This window comes from Ambystoma mexicanum, chromosome 12, assembly GCF_040938575.1.
Source record: "Ambystoma mexicanum isolate Mex_15411 chromosome 12, UKY_AmexF1_1, whole genome shotgun sequence".
NCBI lineage: Eukaryota > Metazoa > Chordata > Amphibia > Caudata > Ambystomatidae > Ambystoma > Ambystoma mexicanum.
In genome coordinates this window covers 620,032,065-620,058,330 of record NC_090936.1, presented here as the reverse complement: position 1 = coordinate 620,058,330, position 26,266 = coordinate 620,032,065, and the positions used below count along the sequence as shown (strand labels likewise).

At 47.0% G+C, this 26,266-nt stretch overlaps 1 protein-coding gene across 2 annotated transcripts in view; it reads right to left on the bottom strand.

Annotated features, from left to right (window-relative positions):
• Nucleotides 1-20,352: 20,352 nt before the first annotated feature.
• LOC138513914 (zinc finger protein 776-like) overlaps nt 20,353-26,266 on the bottom strand; it is an 86,739-nt gene continuing 80,825 nt past the window's right edge. Inside the window, exon 6 of one of the 2 annotated variants that reach the window (XM_069629057.1) lies at nt 20,353-21,238. In XM_069629057.1, coding sequence (XP_069485158.1) covers nt 20,499-21,238 — 740 coding nt within the window. In that variant the 3' untranslated portion in view covers nt 20,353-20,498. The remainder of the gene's footprint in view (nt 21,239-26,266) is intronic. The other variant, XM_069629058.1, reaches the window with a different exon arrangement.

Here is a 26,266-nt window from a genome sequence, read left to right as displayed (position 1 = left end):
TAGGTTTAGATCACGTGTTTTCCTAACCTGCATATACAGTTTAATAAAGACCCTTGAACTGTGATCACTTGTGTCTGCCTTTACAGTTGCCACCACGATTTCCTTACACTTCCTTCTGCCGGGCTCGAGCCTGAATCTTCTTCATGGAGGTTCCCTCCCTCGCGTTTTTATCTTGGGTATCTTTTCACTGTCGAAGACTCTCGAAACTGCAAGGATTTTACATAGACCTTTGCATGACCACTTCGACCTCTCTTTCGACAATTCTACAATTCACAATTTTCGTAATTTTGTAACACCAATGCCTCTTGGTACTTACAGTTCTTATTCTATTTAGTTTGCCCTCATGGCCTTCTCAAAGTTCATATACTATGCCCTGTTGACATATTCACGTTCACATACTTCGCTTTCCTCTTATTCAACTTTCTTTCCTTATGCCGGTTACTTTCTTTCCTTTGGTTCCCACTGTAATATAATTTCTCACATAAAATTTCCCAGAGACTTTCGAATGTGCGACTTTGCCTCGCAGGACCACTCTGTTACTTTGTATCCTTTCCTTTTACATTTCAGCATTTGTCCTTTCCATTCGCGTTTTAACGGCACACGCGCAACCTTCAACTTTCGGATTACAGTAACTTTTGCTTTCATCACAAACCAGACTTGTTGACTTCGATAACTCACTGGTCATGTTAATTGGTTTTCTTTCATCTTATTCATTCAGCAGTCAAGGCTGTTACCAGCACCTTCTCTGTTCCTCCCCAACTCAGTCGTTCATCCGGGAGGGTCTTTCCTCCGCTCACTCGGTTTCAGTCCTGGAACGCTTACGGCTTCCTGAAACTGTGTATTTCTCGCCTGGCTTTCTTTCGATCCGTGCAACTGCTGATCAGCTTGTTGGCCTTCGAACTTCCACAGCCTGGTTCGCATCAGCCCCGAAAGAGCCGTTCCTGCACACCACCTTTTATCTTCACAGGGAGTGTTAACAAGTGGCAGGTGTGCATTGTTAGGACTACGTGCCCGACTCTGCCTGGCCTCATTAAAGGGACAGAGCCAATGCTAGTCAGTGGAGGTAATTTTTTCGACCTCATTCCTCAGCAAAGTACTGTTGTCAATGTAAAGTGGGGAGGAATTATGGGAGCTGTAGTTTCCCATAAAATAAGCAGTGATAGAGGTTAGATGGGTTGTGGAAAAAGGGGGATACCATGTCTCACCATTGGGTGCTTCTCCCCCACTCCCGAAGGACCCCCTACCCAGGTTGGGATCCAAAAGCGATGGCCTTTCCCTGGCCACCTGAGTACATGATCCCAGGAGACTAGGTTGTGAAACGCCCTCTGTTTTTTCACAATGCTCACTTTCTGCCCCCATGGCATTCTATGTTTTTTGGTTTCCTATATGGGTACGCTTCCCCTTCATGCAACGCACCTAGATGCTGCTATCTCAACTGTGATGCTGCTCCTTCTAAGTGTATCTTCAGGCCCAGTGAAAACCTCTTATCAGCATGAATGCTCTTTACTCTGGCTCCCTATACTCACCCACCTTTGGCTACCTGACATCTCACCATTTGGTTCTCTCTGAAATGTCCGCACTCCACTTTACTAAACTCAGTATTTCCCCAATCTTCCAAACTTTGCTACTGTACTTGGGGAGAAGTTAAGTCTGGTGGGTGTTGATGTGGCAGCGCACCTGTAGTCCCTTGTGAGGAACCTGAGGGCGTCCTCACTTCTCTTCCCAAGTTATCCACCTCCCAGGTGGCCAGGGAAAAAAAGGTCATCGCTTTTGGATCCTGACCCTAGTGGTGGATATGCAAGGGAGGATCACCTGGGTGGGGGAGAAAGAGGCTGAGGACCCCACAGATGGGACATGGTATCCCCTATTTCCCTTTCATAGGGAGAACAACATCCCCCAGGGCTTTAAAGGATATTGTCAGACTTTTCCCTATTTTCCCAATGATAGTCATACATACATACACCACTTCGGTACTGGGGCAAAGAAGAGTACCAAACACCACTTTGGTACTGAGACGAGGAAGAGGACAACATGAACAACATGGAGAAAGGACTTCAGGAAACTGAGCGGTCTAGTTGCCAGAAGACTAATCAGCCTGGTGGGGCCTTTAAAATACCCAACATTTGGGAAGGCGATGAAGGGGGTGTGGCAGAAGCCAGCTGGAGGAGCTGAAGCCACAACCAGTGGTGCGAGAGAAGGCATGCGGTGTACCAAAAGACCAGAGAGTGCACAGCTGGAGCAGCAGCAGAAGCAAGGCATTGTGTAGGTCAGAGATCCCAGCGGATCTGCCGGTGTGACGTAGATGGAAGCTGGAGGGATAGCTCGAGTCGCTACCAGTCAGGAAGCAGCAAAGCCGCCGAATGCCAGCCCACCAGAGACGGGAGACGCCGCAAGGAGCTGTCGACCCCTATGAGACTGGAGACTAGGCATAACCGGGTGAGTCTGCCTATTGAAGGGGGCCCAGACACGGCGGGGTGGCTGTCGAGCACGCATAGACTGTTGAGCTATCAAATCCTGCTTGTTTTGAATACCGATCTGAGAGTGAAAAGCATTGCGAATTCAGTAGTGGCAAGAGCCAGCAAAAAGCATTGCGAAAACCAGTAGTGGCAACAGCCAGCGAAAAGCATTGTGGAACTAGTAGTGACAAAAGCCAGCAAAAAGCATTGCAAAACCAGTCGTGGTTGGAGACAAGCACTGTGAACCAAATAAGTGGCAAGAGCCAGTGAATGCGTTGTGAAAGCCAGATTGAAACCGCAAGATTAAAGAACATTGTGATGTTGGTGATAAGGACGCCAAACAGGGGTATCGGTTGTGCGACCTGTAACGGGTAGACCGCGTGGTCCGACAACTGCGCCTAGACTGGGTGAACCCTACCGCAGTTTGAAGTATCTTGAAACTTGGGGAAGGGAACCCTCTAGCTTCAAAACTTGTGAACCATTATGGAAGTTTGTGCTTCAGAAATCTGGGTCAATGGGAGTGGCTGGGACACACCCCCTGCCTGTTGAATGTTGGAGGAACCCTTTGTGAACTATACATGAGAAGATTGAACTTGGTGAAAGTGAAAGAACCTCTTCTTTTGAGTTGGTGAACAGTCTGCATCTTGGAGAAGGGAATCCCCCGGATGTTAGTTGTTGGGATCGAAGGAAACCTTCCTTTGGAGACTATTGATTGGTGAATACTTATTATTTTATTTCTCATCAACATCCTTACACATTATATACTTTAGCAGTGAGGGCAAGGATAGGTTTTGGACACAGACAGACATTTGATTTCGACACTCTGACGCAGACTATCCTTAGTTTTCATTAGGTAGGGAATTCCACACATTAGCATAGGACTAGATAGGCCTTTTTCCAACACCTTATTATTTTTCAATAAAAGTATATAGCCCAAAACTCTAAGTTTGAGTCTATGTTTACTCAAAGATGCCTTCACACCCTCTACTGCCTAAGTCCTCTAAAACATGTTCTCAATTGGCAGAATTAGTGATTTAGGCCAATAGCTAAATGGTGTTCCTTTGCACTTACAATGCATCTGTTCATTATCTATTTACAGCCCCTTGCTATTTACTTCTGAGATTTGGTTGGTGGTACCAGCCACGCCTCCATCCTTCCCCTGGGTCAGAGCTTCCTTCCGTCTATGTGCTATTCTTCCTTTTTTTTCTCTGATGGACTTTCTCACTATCCAGTGCTCTCATCCCTCACTCTACTTTCTCTGCTCACTATCGATTCCTGCGACATTCCGTCTTTCCTGGCTCAGTGCAACGTAACGCTTCCCCACCTCATGTTCAGACTTACATCGCCCCTGCGGCTCTCCTATACCCTCTGCCTCTCCAGCTAAGCGTGGCTGCAATGCCGGCGCACTCATCTGTTCAGTGCGACTGCTCCCGTACTTACGTACTCGCCCACCTTGGACTTGTAAGGAAGGCATGGTATCAAAGTAAGACAGACACAAGTGATCAGTTGTAGACGATTATTCAACTGCAAAATGGGTGAGATAAACGCCTAATTTAAACCTAAATCTAAGATGGGATCAAGCTACGACCATCAAATAATAATACAGGAGTCTAGTCAAACTAAAAAGGCCTTAACTAAAAAAATTATTGCCAATCCTTACCGCTATGCTACAAATAGTGTGGGATAATGATCACAAAAATAAAGAATGTGTTCACAAAATGATAAGTCAGGATGTTTAGGCAGCTGGCCTCCCTTCCCCACGTTTTTAAGCACGGGACAAGGCGGGTCACTCGAGCACAGCACTCTTGGGCTTCTACGGCATGAGGCCACAGTTACTTTTATCAACATCAGGGCCTTCTGTGCCCAAGTCTCTTTTATTCAAAGTCTCTTGCTTGAGAGGGCCTTATGTATCAGAAACAACAGAAAAAAAGTTCATTTCCTACACTCTTCACCCTGGATCCCCCTCACCTGGGCTCAGATCCTACTTTCACAATCGGCCCCATGTACCTTTGACACACACTGCACTGTTTGTCAGCTGCAATTCCCGGTAATATGTTTCTTTTCCTTGAGGCTTCTTGAATGTCCCTGTCCTTTGTTGAAAAGGGCAAGGGTAATTCCCTCCTTGTCATCCTCTCTGGTCTTGCCGTCTTTCTTCTTGGTTTAAACGGCCATCTCTGATTTGCTGCTTCCTCGTGCGTTTTGCCTTACTCGGAGTGTGCTTTCGTGCTCTGCTTTTTATCCGTGTGGGGAAGTGTGATGGAAGTCAGGTGTGTGTAATTATCACTAAGACATGTCTGGTGTTAGTCTATTTTCACTCACAATTTCCTGTCTGTGAGAAAGTGTTTGTGTCGGGAACGGGGGGTAGGGGGGTTGAGTTTCTAGATGTCCTACCTGGTAGGAGGGGAAAGGTGTTATAAGGAAGGGGATACTGCATCTCAACCTTCAGTGTCCCACTTCCACTCACTGAAGACCCCCCATCCGGGTGATTCTCATACACTAGTCCACCCCCAGGAACTAGATCCGATAGCGATGGCCGTGTCCTGGCCATCTGGATGACAGATCCCCAGGGACTAGCGGGTGAGACACCTTCAGGTTTCTCAAAGATTACTTAACATTCCACTGTTTCATTCTATCTGGAATGCCTCTACTCTGCTTTGCTTAACTCTGTACTTCACCAACAGTTTTTACCAGGTCGTCCAGGGTTTTCCTCTGTCACTGTACTATGACTAAAGGGCACAGGGAAGAGCAGGTTGGTGTATGTTGGGCAGCGCACCCATATGCCCCCTACTAAGTAAGTCCCTGTTCTGGATTGGTGGGTGGCCTTATTGATTTTAGCCAATTGCTATGAGGTGTTCCTTTTGTGCTCACCGGGGAGGATACTCCTGACCTTGCTTATTTGTCTGTCCTCCTTCCCCTGATCATTGGGGCTTCTGGCTGTGGCCTTCATAACTCCTCAGAATAACTAACGTTTAGTCATGATAGACTACCAAGCCTTTATTAAAATGGGCTTGGATGGCAACCACTTGATGTGAATGATTCAAGCCATTCAAGAGATTCAGAATGAAATCAAGACAAACTGAACAGATTAAGGAATCCTAGTGAATATGATTAGCAAGCTCCAAGCCAAGGTATCTTTTAGCAGGGTGCAGGGAACCAGTAACACTGGAGAGTCTGGAAGCAGTATGAACCTACTTCCTAACATAGTCCCCTCAGATTCTAGGTTTGGACAAACCAGAGAAATGTTCAGTGTATCCCAAGACCTTTAACAGCTTCCTGGCATAGTGCAGCTGGACCAGGGAAGCCACGATCACTTTCATGCTGTCCTTTTTATGTAAGGATGCATTAGTTTGGGCCACGCCTTTAATTTTAGAAACCAGTCCATGGTTTAAGGATTATGATGTTGGCATGGAACTACTTAACTTCAGAAAGGGTTCAATGAAGTTAGTTGCACATACTGCAAGGTTCGAACAGCTAAAAGAAGCACATACTCTTCAGCTGCTGTAGCCAGCCCTTTAATGCCAGGTTGAAAGTGGAATTAAAAGATTTAATATATTTAGTGGCTATTCAACCTACCACAGTGAACTAATTGATTAACCATATGGTACAAATTGGTCAACAGGTTCAATCCTGGGGTCAGGAAAGGGATAAAGAGTATAAGAGACCACAGGTAAAGGCAATAGGGAACTCTGTTCCCTACGCCAGTGATCCCTGAAATCCCACAAAGGCCAGGAGAAAGAACCTATCACATGTGGTGTTATATCTTGGATTTTCTTTATTTATTCTTCTTGTGGTCAAACCCTTGGATCAGAAATTCACGAGGTAGTGTGACCGCCTATTGTTTTTCCAAGTTAAATATATAATTTAGACACACATACTATTTTAGCCACATTAATTTGCATAGATCGTCTATTCTATTTATACTGATAATGTCAGTTTTTGCATTACTTCATTCATGACAAGGTATCTAAAAACGTTATAATATATGCAGACTCTCATCATCATACTGTTCAAGAATCTGCAGAGAATAATGCAATTCATACAAAACAACATTTTTTAGACACTCCCACGTATATCTGATTGCAAAGTATCAGGCCTTAATTTAAAAAAAGACCTTGTTTTTACCGGAGGTCCTGTCGAGAAAGAAAGCTCTGAGGTGGTGTCATGAAGCACCATTAGCAGGTCACCCAGGGGTTACACACGACAATTACCTGTTAATAGTGCAAATCATACAGGTGACCTTTGATAAGGAAACAAGTGGCCATATATCTGCAGACATGCATGGTATGTGCAAGTTCCAATGAACCACAAACATTACTGGTGGGGTTTCTGTGTCCACTACCTACAGCAAGCAAACCATTCTAACACATTGATTATGTGTCTCTTTGTCTCTATGACCCCTGCATACTTTTGTGGGCTTTGCCAGTTTTCATATGGATCCCAGACCCTAGCATGTGTTCATAGCAGGGCACCCCCATCTTCACGTGGGTCCCATACCCTGGTATTCTGTTTCTTTGGGACCTCTGCCCCTTCTTCACTTACTGTCCATTTGAACAGACCTGGTGTACTCTACTGCCAGTCACTGTTCCAGATCGGATATTTCACAAAGTTCATTTCAAACTGTATAATTCTTCTGTTATCGCTGTTTGCCTCTTGGGACATAAGTTTGTGCCCTTTTAAATCTCCCTCTGTGACCTAGTAGCCAGCTCAACCCTTTTCCTACCTTCGTGAAGTGCTGTTGTGGGCGCCGGTCTATGCTGGGAGCAGAGCAGGGCTTCTGTTCTGCTACCACTTTCAGTGTCCTGTCTTTGGCGGCTCGCAGCGTGTGGCTCTATCTCATGTCTCTGGCAGCGCGCCTTCTCACTTTGGCTTTCCCGGTCAGGTTTACTCTCTCCATGCCACCGGCCAAGTCCCTGTTGCATGGAGCTCCTGGAGAGACTCACCCCTCCTTGACAGCATCTTTGCCTCTTTCATTCGAGTCCCTTGCCATGGAACCAGCGTCTGGATCCTCACTCGTCCAGGGCTGGCTTCATGAAATAAACATTCCTTCCTGGCTTTTTATCATTGAGGTTGTCTCTAGTAAGCGGATCCTCGCATGTTGATTCCGCGGTGGGCTTTTGCCTCCTTGCCTGATCTTCGTGTCAGTGATGCTCTGTATTCTACCTGTTTAAGTCTCACTCTTCCTTGTCTCAGTAAGATTAATGAAGTCCTCTACTCTGGTTAAATACATAGAGGTGTGGGGGACCAGAAAGGACTCAGTGCATTGCAAGGACAGTGGGGACAGTAACAGAGGGGGTGAATACTGCGTTCTCCCAAGGCTATCATCACTAGTCCCATTGAGGGCTTCCCTCCCCATGAGATCCACCGTCTGAGTACAAAGCCCAGGGGACTATCAGGTAGCGGCCTGGCCTCATGGGAAGGGGCTCTCCCCATGGGAGCAGTGACTATACCCTGGGATTCGACACAGACCAATTAAAGCATATAGGCAAATTCATCTGATAGCAGTACAATAAGAACTACCAGCTAACTGGCATATACATTGTGGAGGGTCAGGAGGAGGAGACAGACTAGGTTTTGCCATTTTCCACAAGGTTTTATTCAAATCATAAGAAAAATGCCTCACTTTCCCTTAAGCTATGGGTTTCCCTACCTAACCCAACTAAGTACGATGCTCCTCGTCAGTTGTGAAGTCCAAATAATAGTCCGTCCACTGTCCAAAACTAAGCTACTCTGACCCTACCACTAATGGAAAACAACTAAAGACCAGGAGAATGACTCCCTTCTCCTGGGGCTGCTTTCTAAGCAAGGTCTCTCAAGATAAGATTTTGAAATAGTGCTTGACGAACAACTGCAACAATTATCCAGTTCACTTAGGGGACTTTTCCAAATCCATGGCTTCCCCTTCCCCTGACTATGTAAGATCCTCTTTAGGGGTGCTCCCTTTCCTGGAGGTTCTGTCAATCTGTTTTTCTCACACACACTTGAAATTCTCTCTTTCTCTGATTCCCAACTTATATCTTGAGTATTATAAACAACCTTCTTATGGTCACAGTATTCAATCCTGTTATCGCATTGCTTTTCGCTGTCAAAAGTATGATGATCCCAGTGATGATTCTCACTCTTCTCTGGGTTTGATCTCCCATTGGGACGAGTATGAAGTGCCCAGTAATGAATCGTCCTCTTCTGGTTACGTTGTCTCTCACTAGGACAGTATGATTAACCCAATAGTGCTTCGCACTCTCCTCGTTACGTTTTCTCTCACTGTGACTAATATGATGGGCCCAATACTGATTCTCACTCTCTTCGTTACCTGGCTTCCCACTGCGACGAGTATGATTGCCCAATAATGTTTCTCACTCTTCTCATTACTTTGTCTCCACTGGGATGATTATGATGGGCCCAGTAGTGATTCTCACTCTTCTGGTTCCTCCCCGTCTTACTGAGATGAGTATGAGTATCGTATTAGTTATACTTGCTACACCTCACTACCGGGTCTCCCGCTCTTCTCATTCTCGGACAGACTCTTCTCCAAGGATCAGGGTGGCAATTTCACTATTCCCTTCCTCTCTCCTTGACATCCTGCACAGTGTCACTTCGTGTTTGGCCCCTCTGCCTGAGCGGTGTTCCCCAATGCCCTCTCTCAGCTTGTGTGGTTTAGACATCTTTTCCTCATGGCCTGGACTTGGTTGCTTGGCTTGCCAGGGCCTTTCTCCCATTTGGTGCAGCTCGGGCACTGTTAGGCATAAGCCTCCTCTGCTCGTAGGAATCCGTGTCACCTTCTCTGCTTCACTAGTTCTGCTGCCAGTACAGCTTTGAACTTCCAGGACTTCTCTCTCTCCCCAGAGTCTCTTCCTTCAATGCTTATGATGTTGCGCTGGGACTTCCCCTGCGTAACGTAGCAGTCTTTCTTCTGTGTTGGATGGGTGCTCATTATTATCCCCTTGGTTTTCTTTGTTGCAGTACCAGACAGGTACTTTTTATCATATGACTCATCACAGTAGCAGATTTATAATGATTCTTCCTATCGTCTTGCAACAGGATTTATCAAGTTGGGTTGTTGAGTGAGTTGGACAGGGAGTTCCTCATCGAAATGCAAGTACTTGTCCGCCTAGGGGAGGGGAGGTCTTCCCAGGTGAGGTCCAGCTTGCCTCTACCCCTAGGGAGGTTATCTTGTAGTAGGCTCACCTCTCTAGCCTCAAAAGGAAAGGCTCACCCCTGTTGAGAAGTGACGAAATCCTGCAATTCGTCACAACATCCAGTATTCCATGTTTCATTACTGAAACCTGAACAGGTCAATTGCATGCAGGGTGTCTCCTGCCTCCAGTAATCAATGGAATATGAATTTCCGAATTGCGTGATAATATTAAATGTAGAGGCCTGGTACATTACTTGGTAGATTGGAAAGGGCATGGTCCTGAGGAACGTTCCTGGGAACCAGTAGAATTTGTTCATGCTCCTCACCTAATCAGCAGATACCACTCAAAATTCACACTGAAACACAAACAAGGGCAGAAGGTATTTTACAGGGGGGACTGTCAGGCTCCAAAAGATAGGTGGAGGGAGGGCACGAGGGAAAAGGGATCAATGAGAGGGTGGAACATTTGGTTAGATGGAAATCGGCAGGGGGAGAGTAAGGCCAGTTAGATCATGATTAACTTATTCGGGTATGGCAATCATCACTTCAAGAGGAAAGCGCTCACATGTCAAGCCTGCTTGGGTATTGGACAGGAGTATGGATAACCAAGTTGGATGTGGTGAGTTGCTGTGTAAGTCCTCTAAAGCATGTTCTTTAGTCTCGGGAGGATAGCTCAGGGGCAACGTGCTACTCGCCTTGGAAGCAAGACGACACGGAGCACCACAGGTTTGATCATTGGGTCCACGCTTAGAAACCTCTGGGTACTAAGCACGTGATAAATAACCTATCATATCATATTGCCAGTCTTACTGATTCATGCCAATGGCCGTTTAATGCTCCTGTGCACCTACCAGGCATCCTATGAAGAACGTTTCCTTTTTTGTCTTCCCCCTTTTCCCCTGGGCAGTAGTGGTCCTGGGCTGGGCATTCATCCAGGGGCTTTAGGGTTCAGTGGGAAGGAAGGGTTGATATCTAAGTTTGCAGCAGCTAAATTCCAGTCATGACAGTGTGACAATGTGTGCGCTATGCAGGGTCACTTTAAAAAACATAATTCTAAACAGGCGGTGCACCAAGTTTTCCTACCCTTTTTTATACCACCTTTCATAGGGCAGTGGGTATTGGGGTTTGGAGAACTCTCCCCGTTTATTTCTGCACAATAAACCGATGTTCCAGAAATTGCTCCCCGTGTATGTGATATTCGAAATGTATGCCCTTCGCCCTATATATTAAATGGAACAATGCAATCCAAAAGAAGATTCTTACGAAGTAGGACTGAGCTATTCATCCAAACATGTGTGCCAGCGTTGTTCCCTTTAAATGCAGTGGCAAGACGTCTCCCGATGGGACCAACCGTGCTCATCTTTTCTTGTGATTACCAACTTGTTTTGTATTTTAATGTATTTTATGTGCATGGAAACAAAGTAACGCAGCCGCTTAGAAAACATGCAGTATTTGTACATGCATGTAATTGCTCCCTTATATTTAGTGTTGGCTAGCCCCAAACCTCCAACTCTAACCTTACACCATCTTTGACAACGGATGCTACCATATGCATCTGAGAACAAACACCAAATGTACATTAGCGAGTGGATTGGGAACCACTGGCAACTGCAATGTGTTTACATTACACTAAGATTACAGTAGGTCAGGTGTGAACATGCTGCTTTAGTATAAGAGCAGTCAAAGGCAGAGATGGGGGAGAATTCAAACAAAGAGAGATGCACGGGCGGAAGTGAGGCCGGATGACAATAGACGAGAGTCAAAAAGTGTGCACTGCCTCCTCAGTCGTGCTGCAAGTAACTAACAGCGCACAAAAACAGCGACACAACTTTGTTTTGTAATCTTTAATTGCATAAACAAATGGCATTTTATCATCTGTTACAGGAATACCTGCGCATTCGAGGGCAATGCCATGTCATGTGCGAGTACCTGGAAGTTTGACACCAAATGTTAAGGTACTCGCACATGACATGGCATTGCCCTCAAATGCGTCTTTTTATGGTAACAGCTGATGTGTGCGATAGTAATGCCTCTCACATTATTTGAATAAAGAACACATGATAGGAATAGCTGGTACATAGTGAATGCCTTGAAAGTGCTTCTACAAAGTCAAAAGTAGCTTTGACAATGCTTGTTTTTTTTGACTTTGAAACAGTATTAAAGGAAAGAAAAACAGACACACGCTGAGTGGCAATGAGCTTTGTGCACTCTGATGTAATGCAATGCCATTGTCACTTTGTAGTAGAGTGGTTGAAATGTGCACAGCGGTTTGGGTGGCCTTTCTTTATTGCTTACCATTCTTAGAGTACCTTTGAATTCTGAGTTTAAGGTGACTGTAGGGTGAGGATGCACCAGTCATATGGTGATGACGCCACCTCTCACCACTTGCAAGGTGTTTACACCTTTTCACATGACTAATAACAGACCACCAGTGGTCGAAGTGAATGAAAAGAAGAAGTGGAACTATCTTCCCTGCTGGTCTTCCCCCCGCTCCCCATAAACCCCATCACAACAAACCCTCCTGCACGCAATCCAAACTCCCAAACAAACGCGCCTGCTGTTTAAAGGACCGTTTAGTGCAGTGCACTTAAATGTATGTTTCAACTTCTTACTACACTTTAATTTTAAATCAAAACCATTCCAGAACGGTTTCTTTTTAAAATAAAAGTATAGGAACAGTAAAACTTAATTTAATAAAAAAAGTAGAGGAGAACCTCTCCCAATTGCTCCCACCCACTCTGTCTGACAATATGTTTTGCCCAATTTCCATAGTCCCAATCCAACCCAATGGGTTAACACTCCCAAGTATATATGATCTAAGAAATATTTCGTATAGAAATGTAATTGATGGGTGTAATCCCCCTCTGTCTGGTGGAGGAGGTGTAACATATTAGGCATCAGCCCATTTGCAGTACCCTTGAGCAAAGCAGGGGAAGTTTTCGAAGAGGATATCTTACTTTCTGCTGATCTATCCAGAGATGGGTTCAGCAGCAAGAAGCAATAGCAGCCAAAATATAAAAAGAAACATCAAACAAGGTAATCAATGTTTCTTTCAGAGCTCACTTTAGAACTAGAACGCATCCTTCTTTGACTTTGTTGCATCTTTAATGGCAAAAATGTGTCCTGGGAACAATCAGAATTTCCAACAGACCTTTTATTTATTGTCAGAGATAGGGGAGCCAACCTGCAAAAGATAGATTCTAGACCAGGGCCTTTTCACCCTCTCTGGTCTTTAGATGGGTCATCGGTAACAACACTAAATTCGCCATGAACCTTCTGATTGAAGAGTTGCGCATCTACACACTAGCTGGATGCTACTTAGCAGAATATTTTATATTGTATTTCTTCACATTCTGCTAAAACCAATACATGTAATCCATGTTTGCTCACTGCTTGGCTATGTACACCTTGCTTCTATAATGCAACTGGAAGACACATTATCCAGTCCTCTTCTCTCCGTACACCCCAAATTCCCCTCTTCCCCAAATTCAAATGCATTAACTCACATACTAACCAAGGAGCTACTACTCTGCAGCCTCCCCTCACAGACCAATATTGAACATGGCAATAATAAAGCCTCAAACATGGCAACTTAAAATGTACACAGTAGGCATGTTGCCCTCACAGACCTGTGAGTTTCTCCTTTGTCAAACTATGCAAACCTCTCTATCCCGATACATCTTTATATTTATCTGTCCTCTTTATTCAATTGGGCGACAGGAATGTACCGCTAGGGCATCCTGGCGAGAGCTACTGAGGTGATTATTTAATTTTTGCCAAAAGAAGTTTCTTCCTGTGTACCAATATTTTTCTTTCAGTGAGGGTGGGATACGGATCTCTCGTAGCTGTTCCACTGAACCTAGGGGAACACTTTTCTACTTTAAGTTAAAGATTAAACGTAAAGGGAAAGTTAAGTAATGTCTTCTTTCTGCTGCCAGGTGGATATTTCGCCCATTATCCAATGTTTATTTAGGGTTCATTGAACCAGATCCAAGGTGAACTGTGTTTTGTCTTCCTTGGCTAAGGTTATGATTTCTGTGATGAGCCATGGAAAATTGATGTTGATGTAGGAAACCTTTTAACTTTATGTATATGGAGAAAACACTACACCTTCTCAGAATTGTCTTGCAGGATTTCATAGAGAAGGTTCCAGGGAGCATTAAGCAAACCATCCTCACTTTAGACCACTAATCAACGGCCACGGAGCAGCTGCTGCACAGGGGTTAGTGTGTGACTAATTCAGGCTGCAGCCCTCAAGCCCAGTGGACAGCTCCACTGTTACCGATTCCAGCCAATAACCCAAAGACAACCTTGTCTGTTTTAATTGTTCAAATATTTTGCTGCTAACCCACACCAAATGCCATTATACCTGGCCAAGACCAAATTTGTTCTGACTCTGAGTGACAGATAAAACACATTCACCTACAAGAGTGCTACAATGCAAAAAAAAATCATATTCTTAATTGGTTTAAGATTATTTGACAGGGCTGCCGAAGAACGACACTACGTGTTACTACTTTGCATTCTACATGGCCACACTACTCTATATAAGACTTAAAAAATAAAGACAGAATTCAGCCTAGTTTCGATGAAATTACTTTCTAACATGATAACGGAGCGCATAGTTGAGCGTGTAAGGTTATAGCCCATGCAGGATTGGTTTATAAGACATGCATTACTTACCATAATAGCATTTCTGATGATTGTATCTGCTTAGATTCACATGATGTGCATATATTCCGACATCCAGTGGTAACCGCGGAGTATTGCATCTTGTCTTTCGGGGACCGAAAGGGGACATCGGCATAGGCGTGTCTGTGACACTATCCCTATCATGAGGTGTGGTGTACCCAAAATCCCTCATGCGCCGAGGTCCCTCCGATTGTATTTTTTCTGCCATGAGGGAGCCCAAGGCTATAGGAGTGAGTACCTAAAGAGAGAAAGTAGTAAGACGTCTATGTTCCGTCCACCCCGAACGGGGAGGTAGGGAGGGCGCATGTGAATCTAAGCAGATACAATCATCAGAAATGCTATTACGGTAAGTAATGCATGTCTTCTGATGCTTGTTAATCTGCTTAGAATAACATGCTGTGCATAGACTAGCGAGCAGTAACCGGAGTTGGAGGTGGGTTGTGAGAAGGAACAGTAGAGAAAAGATGTCTTAGTACTGCTTGTCCCACCTGAGAATCAGACCTAGAATGAGTGTCTAGGGAATAGTGTTTTGTAAAGGTGTGTACAGAACTCCAGGTTGCCGCTTTGCAAATGGACTCAAGAGGAACATTTGCAATGAATGCTATGGATGCCCCGGTGCCTCGAGTAGAGTGTCTCTAGGCTTGAAGGGCAGTTCTCTCTTAGCAAGAGAGTAACATAGTGTGATGCATTTGACAATCCACCTTGAGATAGCTGATTTAGAGACAGGATCCCCTTCTCTACCAGCTGCCACTGAAACAAATAATTGCTAAATTTTCCTTAGTGGTTTAGTTCTTTCCAGGTAAAACATGACTGCCCTGCGCATGTCTAGTGTGTGAAGGCTTCTTTCGGCCATATTAATAGGGTTCTGGAAGAAAGTGGGTACAATTGATTGGTTCACATGGAACTTTGAGATGAATTTAGGCGCAAACCTGGGATGTGTGCACAGAACTACCTTATCTTTGTGGACTGTAACAAAGGGGTCTAGAAAAGAAAGAGCCTGTAGTTCTCTAACCCTTCTGATAGAAGTGATAGCCACTAGGAAGGCTGTGTTATAAGTCAGGTCTTTCAGACTTGCTTTATGCATAGGCTCAAAGGGAGCTCCCATGAGCCTTGTCAAAACCACATTCAGATCCAATGCAGGGGCTGGGTGAGAAATCTGAGGATAAATCCTCTTAACCCCTTCCATAAAGGCTTTAATCACTGGTATTTTCCACCACAATATCTTTTGTTGTGACGTGGTTTAGGCTGACAGAGCAGCCAGATAAACCTTTAGGGAATTGAAGACTAACCCAGAGTCCAACAGGTGGGTTAGATACAGCACAATGTGTGAGAGTGAGCAATCGATGGGGTTGACGCCCTTGGAATTGCACTAGATGACAAAATGTTTCCATTTTCTGGCAAAACAATAACGTGTATTAGGTTTTCTCACTTCCCTGAGTATGTCCATCACCTCTGAGGGTGTTGCAGGTGTCCAAAATCTATGATGTCAGGAGCCAGGCTGCTAAATTCAGAGTTTGTGGGCATGGGTGTAGGGTTTCCCCCCTGTCCTGAGACAACATGTTGTGCGGGCAGGGTAGCTTGACTGGCGGAGAGAGGGACATTTCCATCAGGTGAGCGAAACAGGGTTGGCGGGCCCACATGGTGGCCACCAGTATCATGGTAACTGGTTCCTGGTGCAACTTGTGCACTATCTTGTTGAGAAGGGGAGTCGGGGGAAAAGCGTAGACAAATCTCTCCAACCATGTTATCCAGAGACTGTTCCCTTTGGATTGGTTCTTGGGGTACCTGGAGGCGTAGTCTTGGCATTGGGGGTTCTCCTGAGTAGCGAACAGGTCGATCTCTGGGAACCCCCATTCTGCAAAGATGTTGGACACAATGTCTTCATGCAGTCACCATACGTATTCTTCGGGCAGAGCGAAATCTCTGAGTACGTCTGCTAGAAGATTGAGTTCCCCTGGAATTTGTTGGGACATCAGAAACATCTTGTGTTTGAGAACCCATATCCAAATGTTTTGGGACAGCTTAGATAGCCCTGGAGAGTGAGTGCCCCCCTGTTTGTTCAGGTATTATATAGCTGTAGTGCTGTCCGTTAGAATCAGCACTGTCTTCCCTTGCAGTTGCACCTGGCTTTCAAAGCTTTGAACACCGCTAACAGCTCCAGTAAGGTTATATGGTTGGACACTACTTGAGGAGACCAAACTCTGTGCGCTGTCTGTTGAAGCAGATGAGCTCCCCACCCTCTGAGAGATGCGTGTGTCGTGAGAGTGGCTTCCACTGCATGGGGTGGTGAAGGTTTTCCCCTTCAAAAGGTTTTCTCTTGACCACCACTACAGAGAGAGAACGAGGGCTGGCGAGACAACTACCAGATCTTCCCATTGTCCGCTGGCCTGACACCACTGGCTGTTGAGCCACTCTTGCATGGGACGCATGCGCAGCCGCGCTTGGGGAACCAAGTATATGCATGACACCATCATTCCTAGCAAGCACGTTGCTTTGCGTACCGTCACCTCCCGACTGGCTACATATTGAGGGATCTGAGAAAGCATGTTCTGAAACCTCTCGCTGGAGGGGAAGACGAAACCGCCTTCCATCCGAATTAGAGCTCCCAGAAATTGTTTTACTTGGCTGGGGACTAAACTGGATTTATTTTCGTTGATTGAGAAACCCAGGCTGAAGAGGAGATCTACTGTTTTTTGGGTGTTCGAAGAACAAGCGTCGAACGAGTCCCCCGTGATGAGCCAGTCATTGAGGTAAGGGTAAACTGGGACTGATAGTCTGCGCAGGTGTACTGCTGTCACTGCCAGGACTTTGGTAAAAACCCATGGCGCCGAGGCAATGCCGAAGGGGAGTACCTTGAATTGGTAATGTTTGTCCTGGATCATGAACCTCAGATATTTCCTGTGTGCTGGCAACATTGAAATATGAAAGTATGCATATTTCATGTCCAATGTTGCCATGAAGTCCCCCTGTTTCAGCAATGTGATCACCTCCTGCAGTGTTACCATGTGAAACTTCTAGGGTTTTATAAACTTGTTCAGATGGGCGCAGGTCTAGAACAGGGCACATGGTGAGATCCTTTTTGGGTACAAGGATGTACACTGAATAAATACCCTTGTTTACCTGAAGAATAGGGACGGCTTCTATGGCGTCCTTTCCCAGCAAATCTTCCACCTCTTGGATCAGGATCTCCATATGGTCCGGTGAAAGGCCGGGCGAATGTATCCCCTCCCATGCCCTGAGGAAAGATGTTAATCGCCCCCCGACCGGGGTGACATGGGAGGGGGCCTGGACTTGGTGGTCATTTCTGACCAGAGGCTGTGGCTCCTCTGGGATTGGGGCCTCTGCCCATACCCTTGCCGCGTGTCTGACCCCTTGAGGGGTGGTAAGTGGGTCTTCCAGATGTTTGATTTGTGTTGAAGTTACCAGTGCTGTAGTTGTTTTGACCAACACGGGCTTGCCCTCGAAAGGACTGCCGAGAGTTATTACCCCTCTGGGAGGAGGGTTTCTGTGTAATCTGATGCAGAGACCTTATAGTCTCATGCTCCTTCTTGGCTGTTTCCAAAGCCTCATCCACTGCTTTCCCGAAGAGGTTAGTCTCCTCAATGGGTTTATTAATGAGGGAGGCCTGAGGCTCAGGTCTAAATCCTGATGTACGCAGCCAAGTGTGTCTTTTCAGTAGGGTCCCTTGAGAAAGAGACCTGCTTGCAGTTTCCGCAGTGTCCAAGGTGTTCTTCACCACATTCTGGTTAACTAGTCTTCCCTCCGTTACAATGGAGAGAAGCTTAGACTTCGCGGGTTCGGGAACCTCTTGGAGGCCTTCCTGGAGCAAATTCCATTGGGCATCAGCATAGCTTGTTAATAGAGTAGTATTATAAGCAACACATATAGTGTATGCGGCTGCTGATGTGACACGTTTGCTCAGGGCATACAGCCGCTTAGATTCCTTGTCCGGTGTTGAGTCTCCCGTGGCAAGGGTTGCCCTTGCCCTCTTTCGAGTGGTAGTCACTACCAGTGAATCTGGGATGGCGTGCCCTTTGATGTATAGAGGGTCGGAAGGGGAACGGCGAAATAATTTTTCGACTCTCGGTTCACTGCCCGTGTTTGAGCAGGTGACACCAATGACAGAGCTACCCTTCTCTTTACAGAGTTAAGGAGGGGGATGGATTGACTCGCCTGAGGTTTTTCCTTGATGATATCCTCCACGAAATCCTGCTCTGGTACCGCCTCTTGCGTGGCAATTTTAAAGTATTCAGCTGCTTTTTTCAACCTGGAGTTGAATGACATTTGGTCATCTACAGGAGAGGCCTGGCGAGCCGGGGTGGACAGAGGAGAGTCTAGGCACAAAACATCAGAGTCCTGATCTTGTTGTGTCCATGGGTCCTGACCTTCCTGCTGGGGTTCCTCCGAGTTGTCCGAAGTATCCCGTTGGTCCTCCTCATAGTTCTGCAGAAAAGAAGCTTCTTCTACTTCATTATAGATGTCTCTATATGTGCCCATCTGGACCACATCTTCCTGTTGGAAAACATGAGACTGATCTTCCTGAATTTGAAGGTTAGGGTCTACCCGAGACCTTTTCGGGGGAGCATGATCAGAAGAACTGATAATCTGCTCCAGCCTATCCATACACCCTTCGAATTTTTCTGTAGTCCATTTAGAGGACCCAAACGGGCCTACGTGAGGAGAAAGGACGTTCTCCGCACTGCGACGTTGAAAGGAGTCTCTCAGAGTGTCGGAAAGAGGCTCTCGACTATCCTCGTAAGCATCATCATAATAGGGAACCCAATCTGCCGAAATCTTTTTTCCGCGGCCTGTCTCATAACCTTAGGCATAATCGCGGTAAGACCCACTGCTGCTGTAATTCTTCCGATGCTGCTCTCGATAGTAGCCGAATCGTCGTGAGACAAAGGCTCAGATGATTTATCGGCAGTTGTAATACCGTCCACGGCACTAGCAGTTGGTTTTCCGGGTAGAGGCCTAGCTGTAGTTTTCGGGCCTACTGAGGCCTTAGAAACCGTCGAAGCGTCGGGCTCCCGCACTTCGACATGTGTAGGTTTCGGAGTAGTGCCCTTAGTTTGTTTAGATTGCCCAGTCGCAAAACGCTGCTGCGGATGCAGGGAAGGCTTTGGATCTGAACGATCCGAGCGAACCGGCAAAGTTTTCGGTGGCCCTGTTGGCGCTTTCACCTTTTTCGACGAAGGCGTCGAAATTGGCATAGGGGTTGTGTGCTTAGTGCGATGCGCTTGTACGCCCCTGTCGCCGGGTGTAGTCCCTGTAGCAAGACCAGAGTGAAGCCTTAAAGAGTCAGGGACGGGTGTGGAGGACCTAGAAGCGTCCGCCTCAAGGTCTATAACATCCGAAATGGACGTTTGGTCATCCGAAGTACCCCCGTCACTTTCACCTGGCGTGGCGGTGAGGGAAGGGGCGCCACGCATAACATACCGTACGCGGCCCACCGCTTTACACGGTGCTCCTTAAGGGTTTTAGGCCGAAGGAGTTTGCACGCCGCACACTGCTTCTCGTCGTGCTCTAGGGGGAGACAGGCGTTACACGTCCTGCGTTCGTCCTTCCAAGGATATCTGAATCTACACTTAGGGCAGAATCTAAAAGGAGTTCTTTCCATAGCCAAAGGGAAGGATGACCAGACCCACAGGGAAAAGAGGGGAAAGGAGGAAAGACATACTAAACAATATGCCCACCCCAACCCCACTCTCCCTACTGTTTAGGTCGGCCAGAGGGCCCGACCACGTGGAAAATCCAGCCGCTGGATCTTAGGTGCCGAAATCCACAGCCGTAGACGATTCCTCCGTAGTCTTCGTCAAAGATGTTCCTGTTGGGCGAAGTAACTTAACAAGGAGTAACCGACAATTTGGTAAAGATAAACAATGTCTAGTAAGAGCTCCGCTATAGGGCGACCAGTTATCTGGGCAGAAAAAAACAATCTGAGGTACCTCGGCGCGTGAGGGATTTTGAGTACACCACACGTCACAATAGCGATAGTGTTACAGACACGCCTATGCCGACGTCCCCTTTCGGTCCCCGTAAGACAAGATGCAATACTCTGCGGTTACCACTGGATGTCGGACCATATGCACAGCATGCGTTTATAAACAGATTAACAAGCATCAGAATGCAATTTATTTTCCAAGTGGAAATGTAACTCCTTTGAGAATATAATAGAAGTTTCCTATAGTGGTTTGATTGTCCCATATGCTTTTCTTTCAAAGACCATGTCTACAACAAGTTCTCTGGTGTGTATTAAGATTGTGCTTCAGACTGAAGCGTTTCCCACACCCATTGCATTGATAGGGTCTCTCTCCTGTATGTATACGCTGATGAGCAATTAATGTTCTCTTCCGAATGAAACCTTTTCCACAGTCAATACACTGATAGGGCCTTTGTCCTGTGTGTGTTCTCTGATGCTCAATTAGATTTTCCTTATGTTTGAAGCTCTTTTCACATTCAGTACACTGATATGATCTCTCTCCCATACGTGATGTCCTATGATTATTCCCAGTTGCCTTTGAGGTGAAGATTTTCTCACCTTTATTATTGCTGTAAAGTCTCTTATTGTTATGTATGACTCTTTGTCCAAGACATTGGTTCATTGTCCTATCCGCTTCATAAAAACTCTGTGACTGCCAGTATTCCTGTGTGCTTGGTTGACATGCAAGAACATTTTCATTTCTCAAATTACTCTCACGTTTATCATAATTAACAAATGATTCCTCTCGGGGAGTAGCCTGATGCGCATTTGAATGTACTGGATAAACGAAGCCACTTTCACACTGGACTGTGTTCTCTTCTCTCAATACAGCAATATTCTCTGACCATCGCTGGCTTGTAGAACTTGCTCCCTTCACTTGACATTTCGCAGGAAACAGAGCATTTTCTGCTGTTTTGCCGGTACTCATTGCAGAGTATTTCAATTCCGTTTCTGAAGTCAGAGATCTGCCACCTACTGGAAAAAAATGTTTAACGTCAATGGATTACCACTTATAAGTAAAAATAAGCCTATGCTTGGTTCCTGCTTCATGTCCTATGTTTGGCAAAGTTCTTTTTAAAAAAAATCTTATCATATGGTTAAAAAACTTCAACCTTTAATCAATTACATATAACAGTCACATATGTACATCATAAACATCTTAAAATCGTTAAAATAAGAAATAATACACGCATTTACAAAGACATATCTCATTTCATAATCAATTCATAATAGAAGATAGTAAGAAAGAAAAGAGGAATGATCTAGCTAAAAATAATATATCTTCACAAATTCATAGAGGTAAAGTCTATTTTTCGTTTTACAAATAAAAAACTTTAAAATGTCAAAGATGAGGCGACCAGGGGGCGCTCTGATGTAACCAGCCACTACGTGTCTCTCCAGCCCAGGGACCCACCTTAGCCCCCCTCCCGAAGACTCACAGGCACAATGAACGAGGGATGAAGCCCAGGGGCACCCATGGGTGAAAGTGCAAGCAAAATCGACCCATACTTCATGGATTAATAGGTGCCGGCGTGATAGCTGACACCGTCCGCGTCCCGGCTGCTGGGACACGCTCCGGAGGTAAGAGCAGCGTGAAGAGGAGCTGAGAAGCCGAGCTGGGAGAGGAGGGGAGGTGAGTCCTTGTCCGCCCCCTTCCCTCAGGGCATATCAGCAGAGTGCACCATTGTGGGAGTGGGCTTCCCGTACTCTCACCAGCTGGTCAGCTGGCGAGAGTGCAGAGCCGGTCTGCCTGGGGGAGGGAAGGCACCCCACGGAGTCGGCGCGTGACAGCAGGAGCAGTGCCCCGCCTGACATGCGGGAAGAGAGCGAGGGACATCACGGTCCACACAAGACTGAAGAAAAGTCGAGCAGACCTTCAGGTGTCCCCCCCCCAACCCACGGCCAAGATCACTGTGAAGTAGGAGGGCGGCCCCACAGTATAGAGGCATACGGACTGAGGGGAGGTCCTGAGGAACCGAGGCCACCCGCCGACGGGCCATGTGAATAGAGGAGGGGGCCTCTGGAGGCTCATTGAGTACTGGCAATAGACCCAAGCCAGCACTAGCCGGGCCAGGGTCGGCGCAGGGGACCAACCAGGACTGCTGGGAAGGAAACAAGGAGGTTGGGGGAACCACAAGGGACCTAAGGAGGGCTTAAGGCCACGCAGGGAGGAGCTGCCCCCTCCAGCCCAAAGAAGGCCTGAGCGCTGGTCCAGCACCCCGCCAGAGACAAAGGTGTTGCCCTATAATCCAGGGAAAGGACCACATGAGAGGTTCCACCGCTCTAGAACTGGAGGCGACTTACGAGAATTACCCATGGTAACCACCCTCTTGTGTCTGGTGGCAGTGGTGAGGTAGCTCCACCTGCAGTTGGAGAACTGTGGAGGCTTCGGTGGGATAGGAGCGAGATCCAGAGCACGGGTACAGATGGGGAAGAAGACCTAAGGTGAGCCACGGCAAAAGGTGGTGTGTGCGTGACAACCCCACAGCAGCTGGCGAGACCCTGCAAAGGTGTGGGCCCCCAGGTTGATCCCCTGGGGCGTGTGCCTACCTTGTTGAGAACCTCAGCACACAACCCTAGTCAAGAGGGGGCATCGCCCAAAAGGTGCAAGGGAAAAAATAAAAAGGAAAAAAAATACTGAACGGATGTCTTCAGGGGGCAGGGCCTGATTGAAGTCTAGCCCCCCCCCTGCTCCGAGGGAACCCAGTACCATCGGGGGTCGTTGGTAAGGTGAGGGCCCCCAGGAATGCTTCCTGGGGCATGTGCCCACCTAAGTGTAAAGTCCAGCCTCCTGATGCCCCATGCCTAGGAGGGAAGTGAGGGCCAGACAGAACCCCTCACACCCGAAAGAGGGGAGGAAAGGAGGTGAACCCGCTGCTCATCATTAATACCTAGAGACCCCGACGGTGGGGGCAAGGACAGCGGCGAGAGTCGGCAACAGGGTGTGGGCCCTTGGAAGTATGTGAACAGAGCCTCAACAACGAGTGAGACACACAGCGGGGGACCTGGGGCTGCGGCACGATGCACCACACAGAGCAGTGCCCCTTCTCGCCCATGGACTGGCAAAACTGGGACACTTTACATACAAGAAACCCGAGAAGGGAAGTGAAATCTCAAGTCGCTCTATGTTGGAGGAGGGAGGTGATGCCATGTCCACCAAGAAAGACATTGCCTCCCTTCTGGAAGAGATTAGAAGAACAAGGGCAGAAATCGGCGGTAAAGGGGATAGAATAAACATTCGCCTTGACAGCATGGACGAGAGACTACAGGCGGTGGAACACCACCAAATCTCCTTGGAGACAATGGAAACGCAGCTGGATATGAAGCTTGTGGAGTGGGAAAGACGGGAAGGCGAGGTAGCCCTAAAAATTGAAGACTTTGAAAACCAGAAGAGGAGGAACAATCTGAGATTTTTTGGTATCCCAGTGAAGGACGGTGAAACGGAAGGAGACCTGCAGAGAACCATTCATGAGGTGGTAAAGACGCTGTTCAACGATGAGAACATGGATGAACCCAAACTTGAGAGGGTCCATAGTGCGGGAGCAACAGGGCTCAGTCCTTGCACGCTTCCACAACTACCCAGAAAGACAAAAAATTCTCGAAAAGGTGAGGGGGATGAGTTCTGTGTCCCTGAGAAATGTGAAGGTGGTAATCTACCAGGATGTGTCAGCACTTACGCTGGCGAAGAGACGGCTATGCGCCCCCCTCACGAAAGGGCTCAATGAGACGGGTGTGAGGTATCGCTGGGGATTCCCCTTCTCTGTATCCTTTGAAGTAGAGGGCTATAGCTACAGACTGGTGACAGAGGAAGACATAAAGAGGGTCACGCAGGAGTTACTGGGGGGAGACGGGCAAAAAGTAACTGATGATGGCAAGGGCCAAGAAGACAGGTGATGGCGTATAAAGGGCCCAAACAGACATAGTAAAGTCCCAGGCTCCAGAAATTGTAAAAAGCTTGGATCACCCCAGGCGAGACCCCCGTGAGCAGTGAGACTTGTTGAAGTTTATGGCTTTGAGTTTGGGGGATTGAGAGAATGGGGGTGAGGATGTATGAGTGAATTGTACATAGTTATTAGAGGCAACAAGGTGGGGCTCAAATTATAGTGCTTGGTTCAGCAGGACCGCAAATGGGGAGGACCACTGGTGATTCAATCTCATCAGGGAACATGACTCTGGGCGGGGTTGGATGCCGATGGGGGATGAGTAGGGTGAAGGGGGGGGATTTATGCTCTAGGGGCCTCATCAGGAATTGGGCGGTAACCAAAGCAGTATTACCGCCGGGGCTATTAGCGTTACTGCCAAACCCCCTGGCGCTATTAGCGCCGGATCACAGGTTTGGCGGAATGGTAAATCCCCATTCCCCATTGGGCCCATTGGGGAATTCCTCATTCCCCATTGGGGCCAATGGGGAATGTTCGCTGCCATTACTGTCGGCCGTAAAATCACTGAAAATCGGCAAAATCATTGGAAGAAAGGGGAGGAACCTAGACTGCACTCACTGGAGGTGGGGGAGGCGATTATGGCTTCCGATGTAAAAAAGAGGCACAGGGTGGTGGTACTGGTCTCAACCTAGGTGGGCTTTACGATAGATGTGGTTCTGACCAACCCCAATGGGAGGTATGTGTTTGCGAAGGGTCAACAACAGGGGGTTCAACTCACGATTGGGTCAATTTACGCACGGAACGTGCAGCAATGTGAATTCTGGCAGAAAGTCAGAGATAAACTAATTCAATTTGTAGAAGGGCTGTTGGTGGTTGGTGGGGACTTTAATATGGTGTTGGACCCACTGAGGGACTGTAAGAGGATGCGAGGGGAACCAACGAGCAGGAGCTACCCAAGTGACTCGGAACGGTTCAAAAGGGGTTAACGAGGTACTAGGCCTATGTGACTCCATCCACACGGTGCCAGAAGGGGACATGCCATTTACATTTTACTCAGCGGCCCATGATCGCTTCTCGCGCATTGACCTGATCCTGGTAGATGTGACCCAGAAAGACCAGGTCAGGCAGTCCAGCGTGACATCGATTCCATGGTCGGACCATGATATGGTAACAATTCAGCTTGAGATGGGGGATCTGGCAAGGCCCTGGGGTACCTGGAAATGCAACAACCTCCTTTTAAAGGATTTATAACAGTGCAGCAGGAACTGCTTAGGGAAATCAAGGAGTACTTCCTCTTTAATGACACAGTGGAGGCGGGGATCCAACGGTCTGGGACGGGTTTAAGGCAACCATGAGAGGGACTCTGATGAGAGTAGGCTCCCAGAAAGAGAGAACGGGAGAGAAGAGAGGTGAAGCTGCGTAGGCAAATAGAGGAGATGCAACAGGGGGGCACCCACGGGCAATATATGTCGCCAGCTAAGGTAGCAGATCTTAGATGATACAAGACACAAATAAATGCTATACTAATGCAGGAGACAGGGAAAAAAGCTCCTGTTTCTGAAACAAAAATACCACGAGAAGGGGGACCGAGCGGACAAGTTCCTGGCAGGGAGATTGAGGCAGGAGAAAAAGAGGAGGACCATCATGGTTATTAAGACGGAGGATGACCGGTGCCTGCATAATGCCCAGGGAATGCATTCATAGACTATTATAGAACTCTCTATTCATCGGAGTGGGAGGGGGATGGGACCCAAATTGATGAATTCTTGGAAGGGCTACCAATCACATGGCTCCCTAGGGAGATGGTACAATCCCTAGAGAATCCCATTACAGTAGAGAAATGAAATCGGGCACCGCACCGGAGGAAAGAGGACTTTACGATAACATTTTATAAACTATATAAATCCCTGATGGCCCCCACGCATAGTGAAGGTATTTAATGCGTGCTTGGAGGGTGAACCCCTCCCCCTTACGATGATGGCAGCAACGATTGTTGTGATCCCAAAGGAAGGGAAGGGCCCTACCAGATTCTCCTCCTATAGGCCCATTTCCTTCCTCAATGGTGATGTGAAGATACTTGCGAAAGTCCTAGGCACAACACTGGAGAGAGGAATGCCGCTCC